The sequence below is a fragment of the Rana temporaria genome, chromosome 5, assembly GCF_905171775.1.
Source record: "Rana temporaria chromosome 5, aRanTem1.1, whole genome shotgun sequence".
Taxonomy (NCBI): domain Eukaryota; kingdom Metazoa; phylum Chordata; class Amphibia; order Anura; family Ranidae; genus Rana; species Rana temporaria.
The window spans coordinates 303,139,322-303,160,354 of NC_053493.1; the positions used below are offsets into that span (position 1 = coordinate 303,139,322).

The following is a 21,033-nucleotide window of genomic DNA, read 5'->3' on the forward strand; positions in this document are numbered from 1 at the left end:
TGCACATAGAATTAAAAGTATAACATGAATGTTATTTATAAAAAAAAGGCTTTAATATTGCTTTAAAGCGAAGGTTCACACAAAAAGTGAACCTCCGCTTTTTGGATCCCTCCCCACCTCCGGTGTCACATTTGGCACCTTCCAGTGGGAGGGGGGTGCAGATACCTGTCTGAGACAGGTATTTGCACCACTTCCGGGTTCTGACTCCCGCGGGGAATCCAGCCTTGCACGTCACCCCCCCCCCCCGCTGTCTTCTGGGAAACACTGTTCCCAGGAGAGAGCGGGAACCAGTGACGGCGCACCACGATCCTCGCGCATGCGCAGTAGGGAATCGGGCAGTGAAGCCGCAAGGCTTCACTTCCTGATTCCCTCACCGAGGATGGCGGCGGAACCAGCCGAGGACCGAGCGATTGCTCAGCCTCTGCTGCTGACATCGCGGGCACGCTGGACAGGTAAGTGCCCATTTTTTAAAAGTCAGCAGTATTTGTAGCTGCTGGCTTTTAAAAAAAAAATAATCGACTTTCCGCCGCTTTAAGTTGGCCACAGACAGATTGAATCTCAACCGGTTTAGCAGGGACTGGAAAGGAACCAGATGAGAGGAAATTGCTTGTGCGCTATCCTTCCTTCCCTCTTTGCATCAAAAGGATGTTATAAAATAAAGAGCACTTTTGATGTCAAAATTATTCTTTATTGCCTTCGAGGATAGCCCCTTTGCATGACTTTTGCATCAGGGCAACAACTATTCTATATCCAGGTCAAACTGTATGCACATCTCAGGACTGCAACGTATTGCAGCCAATAAAGGCTGGTGAATTCTGACACTGTAAATCTAAAAATAAACCAATTACTACTAAAGAAACAAGATTGATTTGTCCAACTCTTTACTTAACTTTACTTGATTTTTTCCAGATAACCATGTCTGTGAATAATGGTGCTGGCGCTTTTAAAGCCTCAGTTACTTCTCCAGGAGTGTTGTGTGATGGCAAATGGCATACCATAACAGGTGAGAACAATGTCCAACTACCAGTGTCCTTGTATTTAGTAATAAACACACAGACACACCAAACCAAGAAGACGGCTGCATGTGATTATTGCTAAATACAAAGCTGAACTACATATATACAGCATAAAAAAGGGGTATAACTATCATGATGGAAAGGTAGAATTATGTTCAGGTATACTGCACAGTCAGGATGGTAGCACCATTGTTTCTAATACCACTAGAATATGCAAAGTCACAATGCATGTCGAGCGACTTTCAGGTCGCGGCAGTGTTAACTGAGCCTAAAGCCTCGTACACACGATCGGATTTTCCGACGGGAATTGTGTGATGACAGGCTGTTGGCGGAAAATTTGATCGTTTGTACGCTCCATCGGACAATTGTTGTCGGATTTTCCGACGGCATTTGTGTGATGACAGGCTGTTGGCGGAAAATCTGACCGTTTGTACGCTCCATCGGACAATTGTTGTTGGATTTTCCGCGGACAAATGTTGGATGGCAGGCTTTAATATTTTCCGCGAACAACGATTTGTTGTCAGATTTGGACAAAAGTACAAACACGCATGCTCAGAAGCAATGCTCACCAAACACAACATTAGCAGAAGGTGCCCAAAGGATGGCACTAAAGAGCTGAAAAACTACGTAGTACGTAACTACGTTCGTGTTTGTTGGCCGACAATTGTGTGCCGTTTGTATGTAAGACAAGTTCATGGCCAACGCTTTGTCTGCGGAAAATCCGATTGTGTGTATGAGGCTTTAGTCTTGTACAGGCTCCTGTACTGAAATAGCTTACTCTGATTTCACTAGACACAGTGAGCTTCTTAGCATCATCTTCTCATTATCAACTAGCTCGTTACCTTACTGTATCTGGCTCGTTCCTTTAATTCATTGGATTTCAGTTCTTTCAATCATGGAGGTTCAGCATTACGTGGTGAATTGCCTAAAGTGCTTCTCATGCAAAACAGCCCCGTTAGTAACGCTCAAACCTCCAAACTGACATCCACCTAGGTATTTTGATACAGTGGAACCTTGGATTACGAGCATAATCCATTCCAGGAGAATGCTCATAATCCAAAGCACTCGCATATCAAAGTGAGTTTCCCTATAGAAGTCAATGGAAACTAAAATATTTTGTTTCACATTGACTTCAATTGCATGCAATACCACATGTGGCCAGAGAGCCTCGGAAACACTCGGAAAGGCCCAAGGACAGCTCGGCTGAACTCGTAAAACTTCGGCAAGGCTTGTAAACTGAGTATTTCTGAGGTTTTTCTAAGCATTTCTGAATGACTCTGAACGGCGCCGCCCCAACCTCAGGCCAAATGCGGTACTGCACACCACTTTATCTTGAATCCTGCTTGTTTCGCGAGAGACAAACCGAGTCAAGATTTTTTTTAAACAGTCCTCGTATTGCGAAACGCTCGTTAACCGCGTTACTCGCAATCCGAGGTTTCACTGTATTTGCGTAATTCCTGCCAAGAGCAATCGTACTGCCTGCATCAGTAGTGAGCGCTCTTGAGAAGTGTACAAAGACAAGGTGCTGTGATGTTTTCATGAAGCTATGTTACAGCATCCTAATGGTTACTCCCAACAGCCATGATCTGCCTGCATTGCATAGCAAAGCACTGATAACCAGTGCAGATGTCGCTGGGTCTAAAATAAGGTATGTAGGTAGGAAAGTTTTATTTAAAAAATGAATTAGAATGTTGATGCATCGGAGAAAGAAACAAGCAACAGTAGGATTTAAGCAGGTTAAACTGTAACTTTAATCACCAAGTAGCCCGTTATTCTGGTTTTAATAAAATATTGACTAATAATATCATTTTGATTTGTTCGTCAGCATTACAAGTGTATGCTCACAATATGAAATATTTAAAACAGCCTCCCAATGCCTGAGAGTAACTAGCAGTTATTGTTGTGCTGGATTTATCTGCCTAATTATTTTTGCAGAATGAACCTCAGCCAAGACAGAAGTGCATTCAAAAGCTTGAGAACATTAAGATGTTATTGCATGCACTGTTGTATTTTCAAATGCTAAAGAATTATCATTCATTTTACACATTTGTTTTTATACTGAGTGGCACGTTGAGCCATTATGAGTTGAAGTAACATAACTATTAATGGTGTCTTTGTTTTTTAGTGAGTCAGAAGGGAAATGCTGTTCATCTCTATCTAGACAATGAATCCAAGCAGACCGCTGGTTCCAACTCTGCACTGCGATCAAGTACTAAGGCTCCATTGTACATTGGGGGAGTCCCAGGTAATGCAATCTTCTGTAAATAGAAGGACAGCTACAACCTCCGCTCCACATAAATCACGGCAGGATGTGAAAAAAATGGGGGAGAGAGAAACACACAATAGTGTAATCCTGTAACCACCAAGCAAACAACAATGCAAGCTGCGCTCTGATACACTCACGATATCCCCGCTTTGTGATAGCCGCTCAGTAACAATGGTTGAGATCCTCACTTGGGAACTCCGAAAGGTCTCGTCACGGCAGGCTCCTCCCCCATGCGTTGCGTCACTTGCCACGTGACTTAATCATGGATAAGATAGGAAGGCGTACGAAGCCGTAAGCCTGTCGGATCTTAGCCAAAAGCCGTTGTATCTTGTTTGTGAATCACAAATTAAGATACGACGCAGCAAATTTGAAAATACGCCGGAGTATCAGTAGATACTCCGGCGTATTTCTTCTGTGAATCTGGCCCCATGTTCCTCCTAATCAATGCAATGGTACATCGTATGTATGTTAAAAGTAGTGATGGTAAATCGTCCTGGTTTGATTCACCAAATGTTTTGTGAATCTTGTTTAAAAATGTGGCGAGCCGGTCTTAGAGGCAAATCTCAATGAAGTACAAAGGAGATAAATCATGTTAAATTCCATTTTTAGGACTAACAGGCAAACTAATGTATACAAAAGACATGGTAAGCTGTACACTGCTCGAAGCACATATGCTATATAGGGAAAAACATAAAATGGGTAGAGGGTATTTTCATGCAACAATTTAATCAGCAAAAATGAGCTAAAATGTACTTAAGAAAAATAATACAGTAGGTGTTTTGATACAAGAATTAAGGGGCCACAGTTAATTGTGCCGTATAAATTTGGCCAGCAGTAGGACAATTTTAAATAGAAAGAGTCTAGGCCCAAATTTACTACAAACAGCACAACACTGGCTGGAGCTTTACTACAAGAATTAAGATATTGCAGAGCATACAGCAATGTAAATCTATCTAACAGCAGGACAGTTTTATTTAGAGATGATAAGCCTAACTGCTGTATGTCAAACTTTTATTAAATCTACGAGGATAGGGGGGATTCAGTGAAAATGAATGATATAATGTGAGGTTGTTTAGGTGCCCACTGATCTTGCACTTACACTTAGTTTTTTTCCTTAAAACTGAACTCTGGAAATTTTCTTTCCCACAGCCCACACTGCATGGGTTAACTGCTCGTTTTGTCTAGGGAATTGAAGAGCGGAAAGATAATTACCTAGTCCTTCAATCCTCCCAATACAAGACCGGTCCCTGCAGCTCCTGCCCCCTCATGGTTTAGCAAGCTTGTTCGGTGGACTGTTCTGATGTCATCACACCCATAGACCTGCTCTGGACGTGAAGACGTAAGGAGCATTCCACCGCGGTTGAGCACCGTTTGCCCCAGGAGCGACAAAATGAGCAGTTAACCTACAAAGTGGGGGCACAGCCCCGCTGTATGGGAAGAGAAAAATTGCTTGGAGTTCAGCTTTAAAACGATGTAGACATATGCTATAAAACCAAAGGCAGGTTCAAAAACAGAATGTAACTAATGAATGCCCCACTTTGAGCAGACCAAACTTAGAAAAGGCCACATCAACATTAAATAAAAACCAGTATAAATACAAACCCCCAAGTTATCACCACCCTAAAACAAAGGCCCATGTTTTTTCTTAAAAGAAAGCCTTGTAGCAAAAGAATGGGACAGTCCGCTACAAGTGATTGCCTCAAAATAAATGTAAGACAAAAAAGCATCAATAATAAAAAAAAGGCATCAAATGGGTTAACTGCCAAAGAGCTAGCAATTGGAATTAAAATGCATTTTCCTAACTGACCCTAAAATCTTTCTTTACATGGGCATTCAATATGCTGCATTCAGACCTGTAATGAACACAGCAGTATTTTTAAAGACATAGATTCAGATAGGAGATACGACGGCATTTCTCCTGATACGCCGTCGTATCTCTGAGTGCGGGCCGTCGTATCTATGCGCCTGATTCAGAGAATCAGTTACGCATAGATTTCTCTAAGATCCGACTGGTGTAAGTGTCTTCCACCGTCGTATCTTAGGCTGCATATTCACGCTGGCCGCTAGGTGGCGCTTCCGTATAGTTACGCGAGGAATATGCAAATGTGCTAGATACACCAATTCAGAAACGTACGTCCCGCCGGCGCATTTTTTTACGTTGTTTACGTTAGGCTTTCTTTGGCGTATAGTTACCCCTGCTATATGAGGCGTAGCTAATGTTAAGTATGGCTGTCGTTCCCGCGCCGAGTTTTGAATTTTTTACGTTGTTTGCGTAAGTCGTTCGCGAATACGGCTGTACGTCATTTACGTTCACGTCGAATCCAATACGTCCTCGCGGCCTAATTTGGAGCAATGCACACTGGGATATTTTACGGACGGCGCATGCGCCGTTCAAAAAAAACGTCAAAAACACGGGGTCATCTCAAATTTAGATAAAACACGCCCCAAACATCCCCATTTGAATTAGGCGGGCTTACGCCGCCACACATATGTTATGCCGCCGTAACTAAGGGTGCAAGTTCTTTCTGCATACGGAACTTGCGCCCAAAGTTACAGCGGCGTAACGTATCGGAGATACGATACGTCCGCAGAAAGATGCGCTCATCTTTCTGAATCCGGGCCAAAGATTGTAAATAATGGTCTATAAAGTAAAATATAATATGCATATAAAGCTGTAAACACGTTTTCATGACTTAGGCCCCTTTCACAGCAGTGGACCGATTAGGTCCACCGGTCCCTTTTTCAGGTGGACCCAATCAGACCACCCATTGTGCTCTATAGGGTGGCGGATGTCAGCAAACGTGTCTGCTGTCACCTGCCGGTTTTCCAAAAATCAGAATAGTGCCTGTATGAAAGGGCATCATTTTGCACATGTACCTTGGAAAACAGACATTTTAAATATTGGCCCTAATGCTTCTAAAATCAAACAAATGTGTATTCTGTAAGCAACTCAGAAACAACAGGTTCTTTGTCTGCTCAGACTCTTCAAATGGGCAAGCGTGCTTTAAAAATACCTACGTGCTCTACACCTAATAAGTGCAGCTGCCTAATGCTTTAACGTGTTGCTAAGAGTCAACATGCTTCATGAACACCTTTGTACTTGTCTGGTCTTTTTTATATTGTGCTTATAAGACATTTTGTCTGTTTACAGATGCCTTGGAAATGCCATGGCTTCCGGTCAAGAGATCCTTTGCGGGCTGTATGAAGAACCTGAAAGTCAATAAGAAAGAAATTAAAACCTTAAAACTCCATGGTGCCATCAGCCGAAGCAGATGTCCTGCAGTGTAACTGATAAGTCTATTTCACGAATCACTCTCCATGGAACGTTCATCAATATGGGTCTATTGAGATCTGCTGCACAGACTTCTTCCCATATTAAGGATTTATTCTAAGAATGGAAAATGGACTCTAAACACTTCTGATGTCCTTATTTGCAGTTTGTTAAAATGTAAATCCAATCTAAATTGCAACTACCTCAATTAGAAGAGCTGTTATTTGCAGATATAATGATGCCTTGTGGGAAAACATTCTGTTTAGCTGTGATAGATTATATGGTCTTGGAACAGTTATCGGGATAAACTCAGAATGAAAACAGAGACTGTTTAGCTTTTATCTACTGTATTACCAAAAACTGGGATTTATTAAGACAAGATACAGACTTTGCGGTTCCAGCTCTTTATTGAGGCTGTCCAATCTTACACCACTGTTCTTAAACGTCAATATAGATAAAACCATTTTCTATCACCTACTATGGATATGGTTTTACATGTTAACACAAAAAGACCATAACGAAAACACTGATTTAATACGATTTCCAATTGATAAAGTTTTTAACATGATATGTGCTAATTGTAAATGTTTTGTTATAACAGAGTTTATAATTAAAATGTATATCAACTGTCTTGGTGTATGTACAATGACCATTGCTGCTCTGTGGGTAGTATCTGACAGCTTCAGTGAGGTTGAGCACTGTACATGATAATTATGTATTTGTACTTTGGAGAAACCTTGAAGATACCGCTTTCTTTTAGGTCAAAGCAGGACTTATACACTGAGAATTAAAACCTATACCCTAGAAAAAAAAATTGCCAAGACAAGGCCATCTGGTGCCCAGGGTAAAGATGGCAAACTGCCCCCCCCCCCCGGGTATAAGGAAAGAGGCAGTGTCTTTTCAAAACCAGAAAACATTTAAAACACTACAATACAATACTGCAGCACTGTCACAGTATATGTACTGCGGAGGGTCAACAGCTGGTTAAAGTGTAAGTTCACCTTACAGAAGCACTGGATCCCCTAAGCCCCCCGGTCCTGCTAACCTGGAGTCCAGCGATCCCCCGCACTGACAGCTCGTATCGCCGCTGTACTGGTCTGGGGATCTGAAATCCCCACAGCTTTCTCTCCTCTTTGCCCGTGGTGACAGGATTGGCTACACTGGTTCTGATTGGTTGGCGCCACCCATGTGATGGTGCCGACCAATTAGAATGCTCCTAAACGTACCTGCTGATGAGGTACTTTTTGGAGATTAAGCTGCAGGGATTTCTAAGCCCCAGACCAGTGAGGCGGCAACCCGATGTCCCATAGCGGGTAATTGCCACGCTTCAGGGACTGGGGGGGTGGGCAGGGAGGGGGGGGGTGAGGAGGGCATCCTGCGTGAGTTCACTTTACAGATTTTTCTGTAAAGGGGAACTTACCCTTTAATTACCAATGGTATTTATAATATGCAGCATGAGGGGGTTCATGTATTACCACCGGTCACTAATGCATTAATGACCAGTGTCAGTTAATTAACCCTTTTGTGCTGCATTAGTGTTATGCTGCAGCATGAAGGGGTTAATGAACACTGATACTGGTGCCACTAATGCAGCACAAAGGGATTAATTAACTGACACTCGTCATTAATGCATTAGTGACCAGTGGCAATACATAAAACCCCTCATACTGCATATTGAAAATTGTAAAACCATTAATTATTAATCTCACCTCTCCCCATCCACCCCCACTCATTCATAAATGCTTATCTGCTTACATTGCTTGTACCGGGGTGCACTCGGCACGTCTTTGCAAGCAGGTGCAGCTCTGAAGTGTTGTAGGGGTGGCTGGCGGTAGTCACAGTCACTTGTTACCCAGAAAGTTTGACAGCACACTGCCAGCACTGCGCCCTCTTCCTACAATAAATTGCTCCGCCAAGGGCATCCGTCCCTTCCACCCACCCCTTGTACCAGCCCTGACTACAAGGGTCAAATGCTTGTTTAGGTCTAGGGTACTGGAAAAAAACTATTTTTACTTACCTTGATTCTCCTAGCAGCTGGCACTCTACTCTATCAGGTAAACAAAAGTTCTTTTTCTAGTACTCTACTCTATGTGTCCAATGCTTTAGGACAATTTTTTTCCGTAAAACACTTGATTCTAATGAGAGATGTATGATGAGTATTATCCTTCTGTAAAGCTTCCTCCTCTTACTAGGGTTGCCATCTGTCTGGGATTCACCCGGACAGTCCAGGTTTCAGTCCACCTGACACAATATTCAGACAGTAATGTGGCTTGAAATAGGGCCTGACAGGAGGGTGAGGGGGCACTATGCACGCCACATAACTATTCTCTAAGGAGCACCCATAGGTGTCCCAGGTCTATTACAATCCTATAGTGTATGCTAAAAAAAAAATGTTAATGTTCAGGTTTGGCTTGAAGAAACAGTGCCAACCCTACCTCTTACTGAATTAATGAGTGAAGTTAACAAGACAGCTTTGCATCTTATATATCAAAGATTTGTCTTGTAAGGAGACATGATCAATGAACTGAAATCTCTGTTTCAGAAAATAGCAACAGCTAAGCAAGTCAGAATGTCAGCTCTCTGCTGTCATGCTTGTCTCTGCTTGTCATGTATTGTTATCAGCACCTAAGGCAAGGATTAAAGTGGACCTGTCATTAAAATCTACACTTTACATGAACTAATACCAGCAATACCAATCTACATTATTATATGAGTATAAAAATTCCATTTTACTGTCATGAATAATAATGATAAACAAAAAAAAACTACTCCTTTATGATCTAAGCAGTGGTCTCCAAACTGTGGCCCTTTGCTTGCCTTTATCCAGTCCTTGAGGAATAATTCCTGCCATTGACACTAAGGCCCCGTACACACGACCAGTTTCCTCGGCAGAATTCAGCTTCCGACCGAGTTTCTGGCTGAATTCTGCCGAGGAAACTGGTCGTGTGTACACTTTCGGCCGAGGAAGCCGACGAGGAGCTCGGCGAGGAAATAGAGAACATGTTCTCTATTTCCTCGTTGTTCTATGGGAGCTCTCTCCCCGCCGAGCTCCTCGGCGGCTTCAGTGCTGAACTGGCCGAGGAACTCGATGTGTTTGGCACGTCGAGTTCCTCGGCCGTGTGTACGAGGCTTCACAATGGAGCATTATTCCTTCCACTGACACCAACGATGGGGCCCCCCACAGATGTCTCTGAAATCGCCCCGAAGTCAGGACTGACATGCAGGCAGTGCCGATCCTGACCTCCCTGGGGCCCTAAGCAAAATGACATGGCACATTAAAAATGAGAAGAGGGGGGCGCTGACGACAGTGACATGTCACATTAAAGAAAGTTGAGAAGCGGGGGTAGGGGGTGTTCTGCTGTCGGAAATGACATCTTACATTAAATTGAGAAGCGGGGGTGCTGACTTCTTACCTCTTCTCCCATGCAGCCAGCGAGTTGAGAAGCAGGGTGAGGGGGCGAAAATGACTTCTCACCAGGCGGGGCCTCTAGTAATTTGGGGGGACCTTCGCAGCTTTTCGGGGCCCTAAGCGGCTTGCATAGTGAGCCTATAGGGCGGATCGGCCCTGCATGCAGGTATGAAATGGTGCGAGTTCAGCTGAGCTTACACCATTTCATTCCCGCTGTCAATGTGAACCTAGACTTTAGGCCCCTTTCAGACGTGCGGAACGTATGTCCGCTTTTTCATCCATCCGTTTGCAGATGAAAAAGGGACATACATTGGTCCCTATGTGATTGTGGATGTCAGCGGATAAACATCCGCTGACACCCGTAATCACCCGCCTCCGCAAAGATCCGATTTTGCAGACGGAAGAAAACCCTATTTTTTCTTCCGTCTGCGGATCGGATCGGATGAACACGGACACACGGTCCATGTTCATCCGATCCCCCCATAGGGGAGAGTGGAGAAAAGACAGGGCGGTCCCTGCACAGTGTGCGGGGACCGCCCTGTCAGCCGACGGCTCAGCGGGGATATACGGAGCGATCCCTGCTGAGCTTACGGGCACACAGAAGCGGATCATTACTGGTCCGCCCCTTGTGAAAGGGCCCTAAGGCTTTGATTTACTAAAACTGGAGAGTGCAAAATCTGGTGCAGCTGTGCATGGTAGCCAATCAGTTTCTAACTTCAGCTTGGTCAATTAAGCTTTGACAAAAACCTGGAACCTGATTGGTTTATATACAGAGCTGCACCAGATTTTGCTCTGTCCAGTTTTAGTAAATCAATCCTTGTATATTTTGGCAGTGACATAATCACTGCTGTGCCCTGGCTAATGCTACAGTTTTTCTCTTTCTGACAACCTCATTTTTAATCTTTGCAATTATTGTCGGACAACACTTCTTCACCACAAAAGCCTGAAATTAACGAGTCCCAAGTCAACATTAAAAAGCAATCTACCAATTATGAAATAAAACAATGAGGCACATAACTTAACCCGATTTTAATTCCAATAATTATATAGTTTTTCTAGAAGTAGGTCTGATCCAAAAGGAAATGCAGAGGGACCTTTCCCTTTTCTGTTGCTGTATAAACGGTGTTGTCAACATCATATAGTGAAAGAATGAGACTGTCAGGCAGTGGAAATGGACTAATTTCTGATAACTGCTGTCCCTTTACAGGAAATATAGGCAAGACTATACATTTTTTTCATTTTAGCAGATCATAACAGAAAAGGACATTACTCCAAATGCAAGCTTGACTTGACCTTTCAGCTGGTGCAGTAGATGATGGAAGTGTGTGTAACACAGAGGAAGGTTATTAGTTGCATATTCCATAGTTCAATGCCCAACCCTGGGTTATCATTTTCTTTAAAATATAGCCCACCAGCATTTCTTTTTTTTTTTATAATACTCACCTTCTGTCCTATACAATGCTGTTCCCCACAGGCTCATCTGCTCTGAGGTCCAGCAGAAGTCCTCCTCAAAAGACATCTAGCACCATTCATTCCTTTTCTTATCAGTGCAGAAATGCTCTGCAGTGTAGTTACCATTTAAAGCTCCAAGTTAGGTTTAAACATTTTTTTCTTATTTATTTATTAATTGACAAGGGATAGAAGTAATTCTGAAGCATATGGGTTGGGAGACTGACAAACATAAGCTGTTAGCCAAGATAACCTCCCCAACTCTCATCATGCTTCAGTTTTTTTGCTAGTGTCCTAGCAGAATGGATGTCTCCTCTCCCCAGAGAGAAACAAATCTTTTAACTAGGTGTTTTTTTCTGTTTTTAAGCATTTTTTTTCTTCAGTCAGGCCTCGTACACACGACCGAGTTTCTCTGCAAAAACCAGCAAGAAACTTGCTGGGATTTTTTTTTTGCAGAGGAAACCGGTCGTGTGTACATTTTTCGACAAGGAAACTGTCGAGGATCCCGTGAAGCCAAAAAGAGAGCATGTCTTCTTTTTCCTTGACGGGAATGGAGAAACTTGCCTTGTCGAGTTCCTCGACAGCCTAACAAGGAACTCGACGAGGAAAACGATGTGTTTCGCCCGTCGAGTTCCTCGGTCGTGTGTACGAGGCTTCAAGCTTTTTTTCTTACTGCAGAGCCAAGAGTGCTGTTTTTCCAGTACTCCGCATAGTCTTGGAGGCCTTACCCAGACCTCACCATGATGAAGATTCAGAACTGGAATGTAATGTGACCTTTGAGTACTGGGCTCTGCTTTTCACACTCTCCATCTGGTATACTAAGGGAGTTAGTCACAGAGCAGGTCCAGGACTGTGATACGCCAGCTTGTGGAATCCTGTCCTGAGGACTCCTTAAAGCATGAGTAACTTAAATATTATTACTTGCAGTGGGGTTGCCCTTAAAGATTTAATTACATATTAAGGTCTAGTGGACTGGTTAAAGAAGATTTACTTGCCTAATTCTCTGCGCTGCTAGAACGGTTCCCCGTAGCATCTTCTCCCCTACACTCCAGCAGTCTAAGGTCCTAATAGCATTAACGGTGCAGTGTTTCAATTGGATCCTTAAGATCTAGAAGTCAATACTTTATCTGACTCATCATCTTCTCCGAGATACTGCTCAACTCAAGGGTTGTCCTTCGTCAAGACAATCTCCTGACCTTGTATTTCCAATTTTTGACTCTGCAGTCCAGAAGCTGTCTAACTGTGCTGCTTTTGCATGAGGGTTTTGGGCTTGATTGTGGCCCCCTTTGATGCAATCCTGTATGGACTGGTTCGGATCCTGGAGATTGTAATTTAAAGTTCTGGCAGTGTGCGATAAGAAAACAGTTTTTAGATTCTCCCATTCGCCTGCCACCCAGAACCAGGTTGTCTCAGGCCTGGTGACTCACGAATCCACCACTGGGGACAGGGAAATTATTCCTTTCATCAGTCTGGAATATTCTCAAGATGGTTGCCAACCTAATAGGCTGGGGAGGAGTTATGGACACTCTTTTGGTGCCAGATGTCAGCCTCCAAATCAACACACTGGAGCTCAGTGGAATTCTGTTATCCCTTCAATGCAGGACCTTTTGACTACATAGTCATTTGATCAGATTTAGTCAGACTATGTGATAGCATAGAAAAAGCCTGTCGAACACTACTTTCTTGGGTGCCCAGCCCCCTATGATGTCACATTATGGCCCTTGGAGGCCCCACACTATGATGTCATAGGAGGTGGAGTCACCGACGGGAGTGGTCATGTTCGCTGGGCGTAAGTTTTTTTTTAAATCGTGCGGGTCGATGGCCAGTGTTTATTGTGTTTGATGATGGCTATACAGTATCTCACAAAAGTGAGTACACCCCTCACATTTTTGTAAATATTTTATTATACCTTTTTATGTGACAACACTGAAGATATGACACTTTGCTACAATGTAAAGTAGTGAGTGTACAGCTTGTATAACAGTGTACATTTGCTGTCCCCTCAAAATAACTCAACACACAGTCGTTAATGTCTAAACCGCTGGCAACAAAAGTGAGTACACCCCATAAGTGAAAATGTCCAAATTGGCTCCAATTAGTCATTTTCCCTCCCCGGGGGCATGTGACTTGTTAGTATTTCAAGGTCTCAGGTATGAATAGGAAGCAGGTGTGTTAAATTTGGTGTTATTGCTTGCACTGTCTCATACTGATCACTGGAAGTTCAACATGGCACCTCAAGAACTCTCTGAGGATCTGAAAAAAATAATTGTTGCTATACATAAAGATGGCCTAGGCTATAAGAAGATTGCCAAGACCCTGAAACTGAGCTGTAGCACGGTGGCCAAGACCATACAGCAGTTTAACAAGACAAGTTCCACTCAGAACAGGCCTCGCCATGGTCGACCAAAGAAGTTGAGTGCTCGTGCTCAGCGTCATATCCAGAGGTTGTCTTTGGCAAATAGATGTATGAGTGCTGCCAGCATTGCTGCAGAGTTTGAAGGGGTGGGGGGTCAGCTTTTTCAGTGCTTAGACCGAACGCTGCACACTGCCTTAAACTGGTCTACATGGCTGTCATCCCAGAAGGAAGTCTCTTCTAAATATGATACACACAAAAGCCTGAAAACAGTTTACTGAAGACAAGCAGACTAAGGACATGGATTAACCAGTTTCCAGGTTGTTGTTTTTTTGTCAAAGCTTAATTGAACAAGCTGAAGTTAGAAGCCGATTTTGCACTTTCCAGTTTTAGTAAATCAACCCCATTGCGTTAAATCATAGTAATGAAAGACTGCCTTATTCTCCCTGAACTACATTGGCTTTATGTATACAATATATTCAGAAACATTGTAGTTTGCTCTGGCATGGTTATTGCATTTTCAATTATTAGGATTTCTGTATCTAGGCCACTGTTCCATCTGTATGCATTCTCAGAGAGGAATCCTGTAATGAGTAGCTTGTCATTACGTTTGTTCAGTTCCCAGTTTGCCATTCCAGTTAATAGATAAAATAATATATATTTTTTTTCTTGCAGACTGTTTTATTAGATTCCATGAAATTCTAATTAATACATAGGGTGTTAAAGTGTACGTGTGTGTAGCCGGGTCATCCTGTCAGAGTCTAATGACAGGCCTGACTCTCCGCTGGAACTATTCTCACGTTTGTAAATATGTAAGATACCTTTAAGAAGTTATGCATTGTGGGATTGCAAGTAGCGGGAGATATGGACTCCATTGACTCTTAGGAGAAACAGACTACACATCCCACAATGCCCTGCGTTATCAGAACATGTGACACCTCCGCACAGACTTATGGGGGAGGTTACTTAAGGAAAGGGAGGGGCTGATCTCTCTCTCTCGGGACCTGCATCTTCTCCTCTGCGGAGCTGTGGAGAACAGCACAGCCGTGCTGCTAGGCCTGAAGCCTGGGCCTAACTTCCCCGAGAGACCAGCCATCCAGAAGGAAGCAAGACCACTGTACCCAGCTCGTGTTCCAGGAGACCAGGGAGGCCACCCAGCTGACAACTGAAACAGTGGAGAGCCTGACGCCGGAGACCTCTTGCTGTGGAGCAGTGATCTACCAACGCATCCTTTTGAGAAGAACTCGGCGGATCGGGCCTGTCGGGTGAGATAGCACATGCTCAACCTCAAATCCTCCTTTTCAGACAATTAACTTAGTGCCACCCTACAAGCCGGAGACCCGTGTTTGGCCTTTAGCTGAAACTTAGAGGCCCTCTGTCAGGAGAGTTTAGTAGACCAGTACTGTGTGCCTACACAGAGGAGACCAAGACTGTATGCAGTGAAATAAAGGTGTTTATTTACAAATAAGGGAACAAAACATGTGGGACAACCAGTGCACAATAAACAGCAAACAGTATGTACAATCAAAGGGAGATACCGTATCCATAAACAAAGCCAGGCCGAGGTCATACACAGGGGAAGTCAGCAGATGGGTGAGGATGGGAACACAGCGGATCAGGGAGCGGATGGATGGACGGGCTGCGAGGTAGGAATCCAAGGGAAGCAGGAATCAGGAAGGAAAGTCCAGGCAGGGATAAGGATCAGGATACAGGGAGGAAAGTCCAGGCAGGGATCAGGATCAAGGATCAGAATCAGGGTCCAAAAATCAGGGTCAGGATTCAGGCTCAGGATCAAGGTAAATAGACAGATACCAGGGCGAGGACTGATTGCACACGCCGGGTATATATATGCTTGCTAATTGCGTTCAGGTCACACCTGAACGCAGGAAGGGCTTTATGCTCCACACTGCCAAGAATCCCCCGCTGGTGGACGCCAGTACTGCAGCCCAAGGATAACATAACACCACCAGGGAAGAACTCCCCCGACAGTCCAAGACTGTCGGGAGACACCTGGTGGTGGGCCACAGTACTGCACGCCAAATACCAGGCAGTAACACCAGCAGGGGGAACCTTCCCTGACAGTACCCCCCCCAAAGGACGCTCCAATTAGATGTTGCTGGGGGAAGTCTGTGGTGTCAAGCTGGGCAGCAGATAAAGTCACAACAAGTTGGGCCGGAGGGAAGTCCATGACCTTTAACAGGGCAGAGTGTAGCTCAAGCTGGGCAGTGGGTACAGAAATCTTAGGCTGGGCAAAAAGTACATCAAGCTGGGCCGCAGATAGGGGCAAATCAAGCTGGGCAGCAGACTCCGGGTCGTCGAGCTGGGCAGCAAGCTCCGGGTCGTCGAGCTGGGCAGCAAACTCCGGGTCGTCGAGCTGGGCAGCAAACTCCGGGTCGTCGAGCTGGGCAGCAAACTCCGGGTCGTCGAGCTGGGCAGCAAACTCCGGGTCGTCGAGCTGGGCAGCAGGCTCCGGGTCGTCGAGCTGGGCAGCAAACTCCGGGTCGTCGAGCTGGGCAGCAAACTCCGGGTCGTCGAGCTGGGCAGCAGGCTCCGGGTCGTCGAGCTGGGCAGCAGGCTCCGGGTCGTCGAGCTGGGCAGCAGACAGGGACTCAAGAAGTTGGGCGGTTGGCACTGCAACGTCAGGCGGGGTAACTGGCACGTCAGGCTGGGCAATTGGCACGACAGGCCGAGCAGCTGGAACAGGCTGGGTAACTGGCACGGAAACAACAGGCTGGGCAACTGGCACTGGAACAGGCTGGGCCGCTGGTACAGGAACAGGCTGGGCAGCTGGTACAGGAACAGGCTGGGCAGCTGGTACAGAAACAGGCTGGGCAGATGGCACTGAAAGAACAGCAGGCTGGGCCGTTGGCACTGAAACAAGCTGGGCAGTTGGCACTGGAACAGCAGGCTGACAAACTGGCACAAGAACTTCAGGCTGGCAAACTGGCACTTCAGGCGGAGGCACTGGCCGGGTAGCAGGTAGAGGTTTGGAAGAATCAGGCTGGTTATCAGGTTCAGCTGGCTTGCAAGCAGACTGGAGCAGGTTGGTTGGTGTGGAGACAGGTTGGGTTACTGGCAGGATCATCTTGGTTGGGAAAAACTTTCATTTTTTTCTGGGGCTTAGCCACAGAAGCTCTGTATGTAAGGGGTGCAGCGGACTGGAAAGGAGGATTGGGATATGGCAGAGAAGAGGGAACAGTAGCTGGAGGAAGTTTTTGTGGGTTTGTAGGCGGCTGAGAAGAGACAGGTGGGTTGTATGCAGGATAGGTACAGGGAGCAGAGACTGGGTATTGGTATCTGGTGGGAAGCAGTGTATACTGAGCTGCGACTGGGGTTGCCATGGGTGATGGGAGAAAAGACTCTTGAACAGGTAGGTGTCTGATGGTAGAAGTGGCTTGCTGTGGGTTTGTAGGCAGCTGAGAAGAGACAGGTGGGTTGAATGCAGGATAGGTACAGGGAGCAAAGACTGGGTATTGGTATCTGGTGGGAAGCAGTGTATACTGAGCTGCGACTGGGGTTGCTATTGGTGATGGATGGATAGATTCTTGGAAAGACAGGTGATTAATGGCAGGGCTGGAATGTAGTGGTTTGGCTGAAATCAGGAGATCTGACCATGCCTGCAGCATAGGTTGAACAAAAGCAGATTCACACACACCCTGTTTAATCAGAGACTGCACTGAACTAATGCACTCAGACAACTTCTGCTGGGAACAAGAGGAATAATGTTCATCAAAAGAAACTGGATCATCCTCTAATAACCATATCAAGGATTCAACTTGGTCACTACTGAAGGGAGGAGAGAAATCATCACTACCATCTGGGATGAACGACAGGGCCGGTTTAACACATAAATGGATTAATGGCTGAATATCATCATAAGACATATAACCCTGATCCACCATGGAATGGGCTGATCGGATGGCTTCCATCAGCTGGTCACTTGTCCATCCCTCAAAAACCTGGCGACAATACTCCTCATCCTCCTCTGCCAGCAGAGAAAGGTAAGTGATTTCATTGAAATCCATCCTCAAAAAACACACCGCAACAGGATGGTTCCTCAATGCAGGCACGTCTGGTCAGGGATGTCCCTGGTATACTGTCAGGAGAGTTTAGTAGACCAGTACTGTGTGCCTACACAGAGGAGACCAAGACTGTATGCAGTGAAATGAAGGTGTTTATTTACAAATAAGGGAACAAAACATGTGGGACAACCAGTGCACAATAAACAGCAAACAGTATGTACAATCAAAGGGAGATACCGTATCCATAAACAAAGCCAGGCCGAGGTCATACACAGGGGAAGTCAGCAGATGGGTGAGGATGGGAACACAGCGGATCAGGGAGCGGATGGATGGACAGGCTGCGAGGTAGGAATCCAAGGGAAGCAGGAATCAGGAAGGAAAGTCCAGGCAGGGATAAGGATCAGGATACAGGGAGGAAAGTCCAGGCAGGGATCAGGATCAAGGATCAGAATCAGGGTCCAAAAATCAGGGTCAGGATTTAGGCTCAGGATCAAGGTAAATAGACAGATACCAGGGCGAGGACTGATTGCACACGCCAGGTATATATATGCTTGCTAATTGCGTTCAGGTCACACCTGAACGCAGGAAGGGCTTTATGCTCCACACTGCCAAGAATACCCCGCTGGTGGACGCCAGTACTGCAGCCCAAGGATAACATAACACCACCAGGGAAGAACTCCCCCGACAGTCCAAGACTGTCGGGAGACACCTGGTGGTGGGCCACAGTACTGCACGCCAAATACCAGGCAGTAACACCAGCAGGGGGAACCTTCCCTGACACCCTCTCTACTTCATAGTTGTTTATGCAGAAGTGACTGACGCTGACGAGCGATCAGTTCACCCACATTGCTGTTCAGGATACTTTGTTTAATTAACGTTCTTTTATCGTTTACCACTTGCGGATTATAAAATCTAATGTGCACCAACCGGCCGCAACGTGGACTTTAGTCTCGAGGCGTTCTTCAGCTGTTCTGCAGGATCACCCGCTAGAGGGAGCTCGCGAGCATAGACTGCCTACATTAACTTAGCTGAATGGTACCATTCTTTAGCTTAGATCTTTTCATTACTATTACTTACTGATTCCCGTAAGGGCCCTTGCAGAATCATATCGTGTCATTGCATAACTGTTGTTTGCTTGTGGTTTAAACCTATGTTTGCTTTCTCTAATCTACAAAAAATAAACTTATCCTTTTTGGTTTAAATATATTGACTGTGTGGAGTGTATATTTCTCACCTGGAGGGACCATCCATAAAAGCAGGTAATACTGTTGTTACATTGTCATGCAATGTTGTATGCCAGCTATTGTGACCCCGGCCAAGCAGAGGTCACAATACACCCACCAAATTTCTGATGTGTCAAGGGAGAGTTTGAGCCAGTTAAATAGGGGTGAGCCAAGCAAAGAGAGAGTAGATCCCAAAACAATCAGCAGCTCCTGAGGGGGTAGCGCTACACGTATATTGCCTGGAAGAAGGAATGTCTAGTTCAATATACTGTACTGCAGGGGTCCTCAAACTTTTTAAACAGGGGGCCAGTTCACGGTCCCTCAGACTGTTGGAGGGCTGGACTATAGTTTAAAAATATATGAACAAATTCCTATGCACACATCTTATTTGTAGTGCAAAAAAATTGGAAAAAACAATACAATATTTAAAATAAAGAACAATTTTAATCAACATAAACTTATCAGTTTTTCACAGACTCCCCTCATCACAGAACCCCCCATCACAGAACCCCGCCACCCCTTTCCCATCAAAGACTCCTCTCCATCACATCTGGACTCACTAGGGGAAATGACTGATCGCTGTTCATACATTGTATGAACAGACGGTCAGGCATTTCTCCCCTGACAGGACCAGGAGCTGTGTGTTTACACACACAGCTCCCGGTCCCCGCTCTGTAACGAGCAATCGCGGGTGCCCGGCGGTGTTCGCGACCGCCGGGCACGCGCGGGAGTCGGGAGCGAGCGGGGGGCACGCGCCTCCGGCGGCACGCACGCGCCCCTAGTGGCCACGTTGAGAGCCGATGTAGAGCTAAGGGGTCTCGCGCAGGAGAGCCAACCTGCCGCCGTAGAACTGCGGCGGCTGGTCGGCATCTAGCAGTAAAAAGAAACACACCACAGTCCCCTCAGTAAGGTGCCCCCCCTCAGTAATGTAATGCAGCAGAGGGAAAAGGAGCAGGGAAGGTAGGATAAGAGGACCCCTGAATCCCAGGAATGCCCAGCTGTACCAACCCATCGAAGCGGGAGGAACTGTACTTACCCGTCCGAGCAAGGACTCACTGACGCATTCCTGACAGGCCTACAACCGCAATGGAGGTAGCTGTCGGCCAGGCCAATGTGAGTGAGACAACACCACAGCTCAGTCATGTGTGGACCTCGGAGCAAAGCTCACCGGCCACCCCAGGATTCATGGGGTATGTCGTGGCAGACCCAGCCTCTTTGCAAAGGTGTGCTCACGCTCGCTGGCCGGACTGAGTAGACTATAAGGATATCCAGCCTGTCTCTCAGCCGACAGTTGATAGAAGATTCTTTCAAGAAAAAATAAAATAAAGTAAAAATTTTCCTCAGAGCGCTGGGCCCAAAGGGAGCCATACGTTCTTATCCTTTGCTAGGCAGAACGAAACTGAGGCTGCAAGCTGCAGGGAGGAGGGTTATGTCTGGAGGGACCGCCCCCTGGGCGGGGCTGTTCAACTCTGTTAAAGTAACAGTATTTAATTATCTAACATGTTTCTGCCTAGTCCTCTCCTGTAAACAGGGAACATAACCCACTTGTCAAGATTTAAGGAGCTGTGTCCGTCCATGGACGATAAGAGAAATGTATTTTTATAGTTGAAATAGTTCACACACATATAAATATATATCAACTGTATATTTAGCTGCCTGGCTTGTGGTCTAATTACATGTCCTTTATTAGAGAATTAAGTCCTGTAGTTCTAAATAACGGGTGCTGATTATTCTTTCTTTTAAATGTAAATCAAAATGATTCAGACTCAGCTGTTCCTTTCCATCACATTTTTCGCAAAACCCAATTATTTTTCATTATTATTATATATTTTTGATATATAAAATAAGCACCTTTCCCTGTGCAACTTCTGGCCAGACATTTAAACTCATAAAAAGTATTGAATACTGTTCCCACAATACTGTATGTTTAAAAAATTGTGTGTCCAGGGGCAGACCAATATCCAGCTAATGTAACGGTACACAGTACAATTGCTTATTCATTTGTTTTCCATATATGATCATGA

The 21,033-nt window shown here is 45.3% G+C and overlaps 1 protein-coding gene across 1 annotated transcript in view; it reads left to right on the plus strand.

The window, feature by feature from the left end:
- LAMA3 (laminin subunit alpha 3) overlaps positions 1 to 7,184 on the plus strand; it is a 237,299-nt gene extending 230,115 nt beyond the window's left edge. The window contains exons 75-77 of the mRNA XM_040354074.1: positions 910 to 1,003; positions 3,142 to 3,261; positions 6,434 to 7,184. Coding sequence (XP_040210008.1) covers positions 910 to 1,003; positions 3,142 to 3,261; positions 6,434 to 6,570 — 351 coding nt within the window. The 3' untranslated portion in view covers positions 6,571 to 7,184. The remainder of the gene's footprint in view (positions 1 to 909; positions 1,004 to 3,141; positions 3,262 to 6,433) is intronic.
- The last annotated feature ends 13,849 nt before the right edge of the window (positions 7,185 to 21,033 follow it).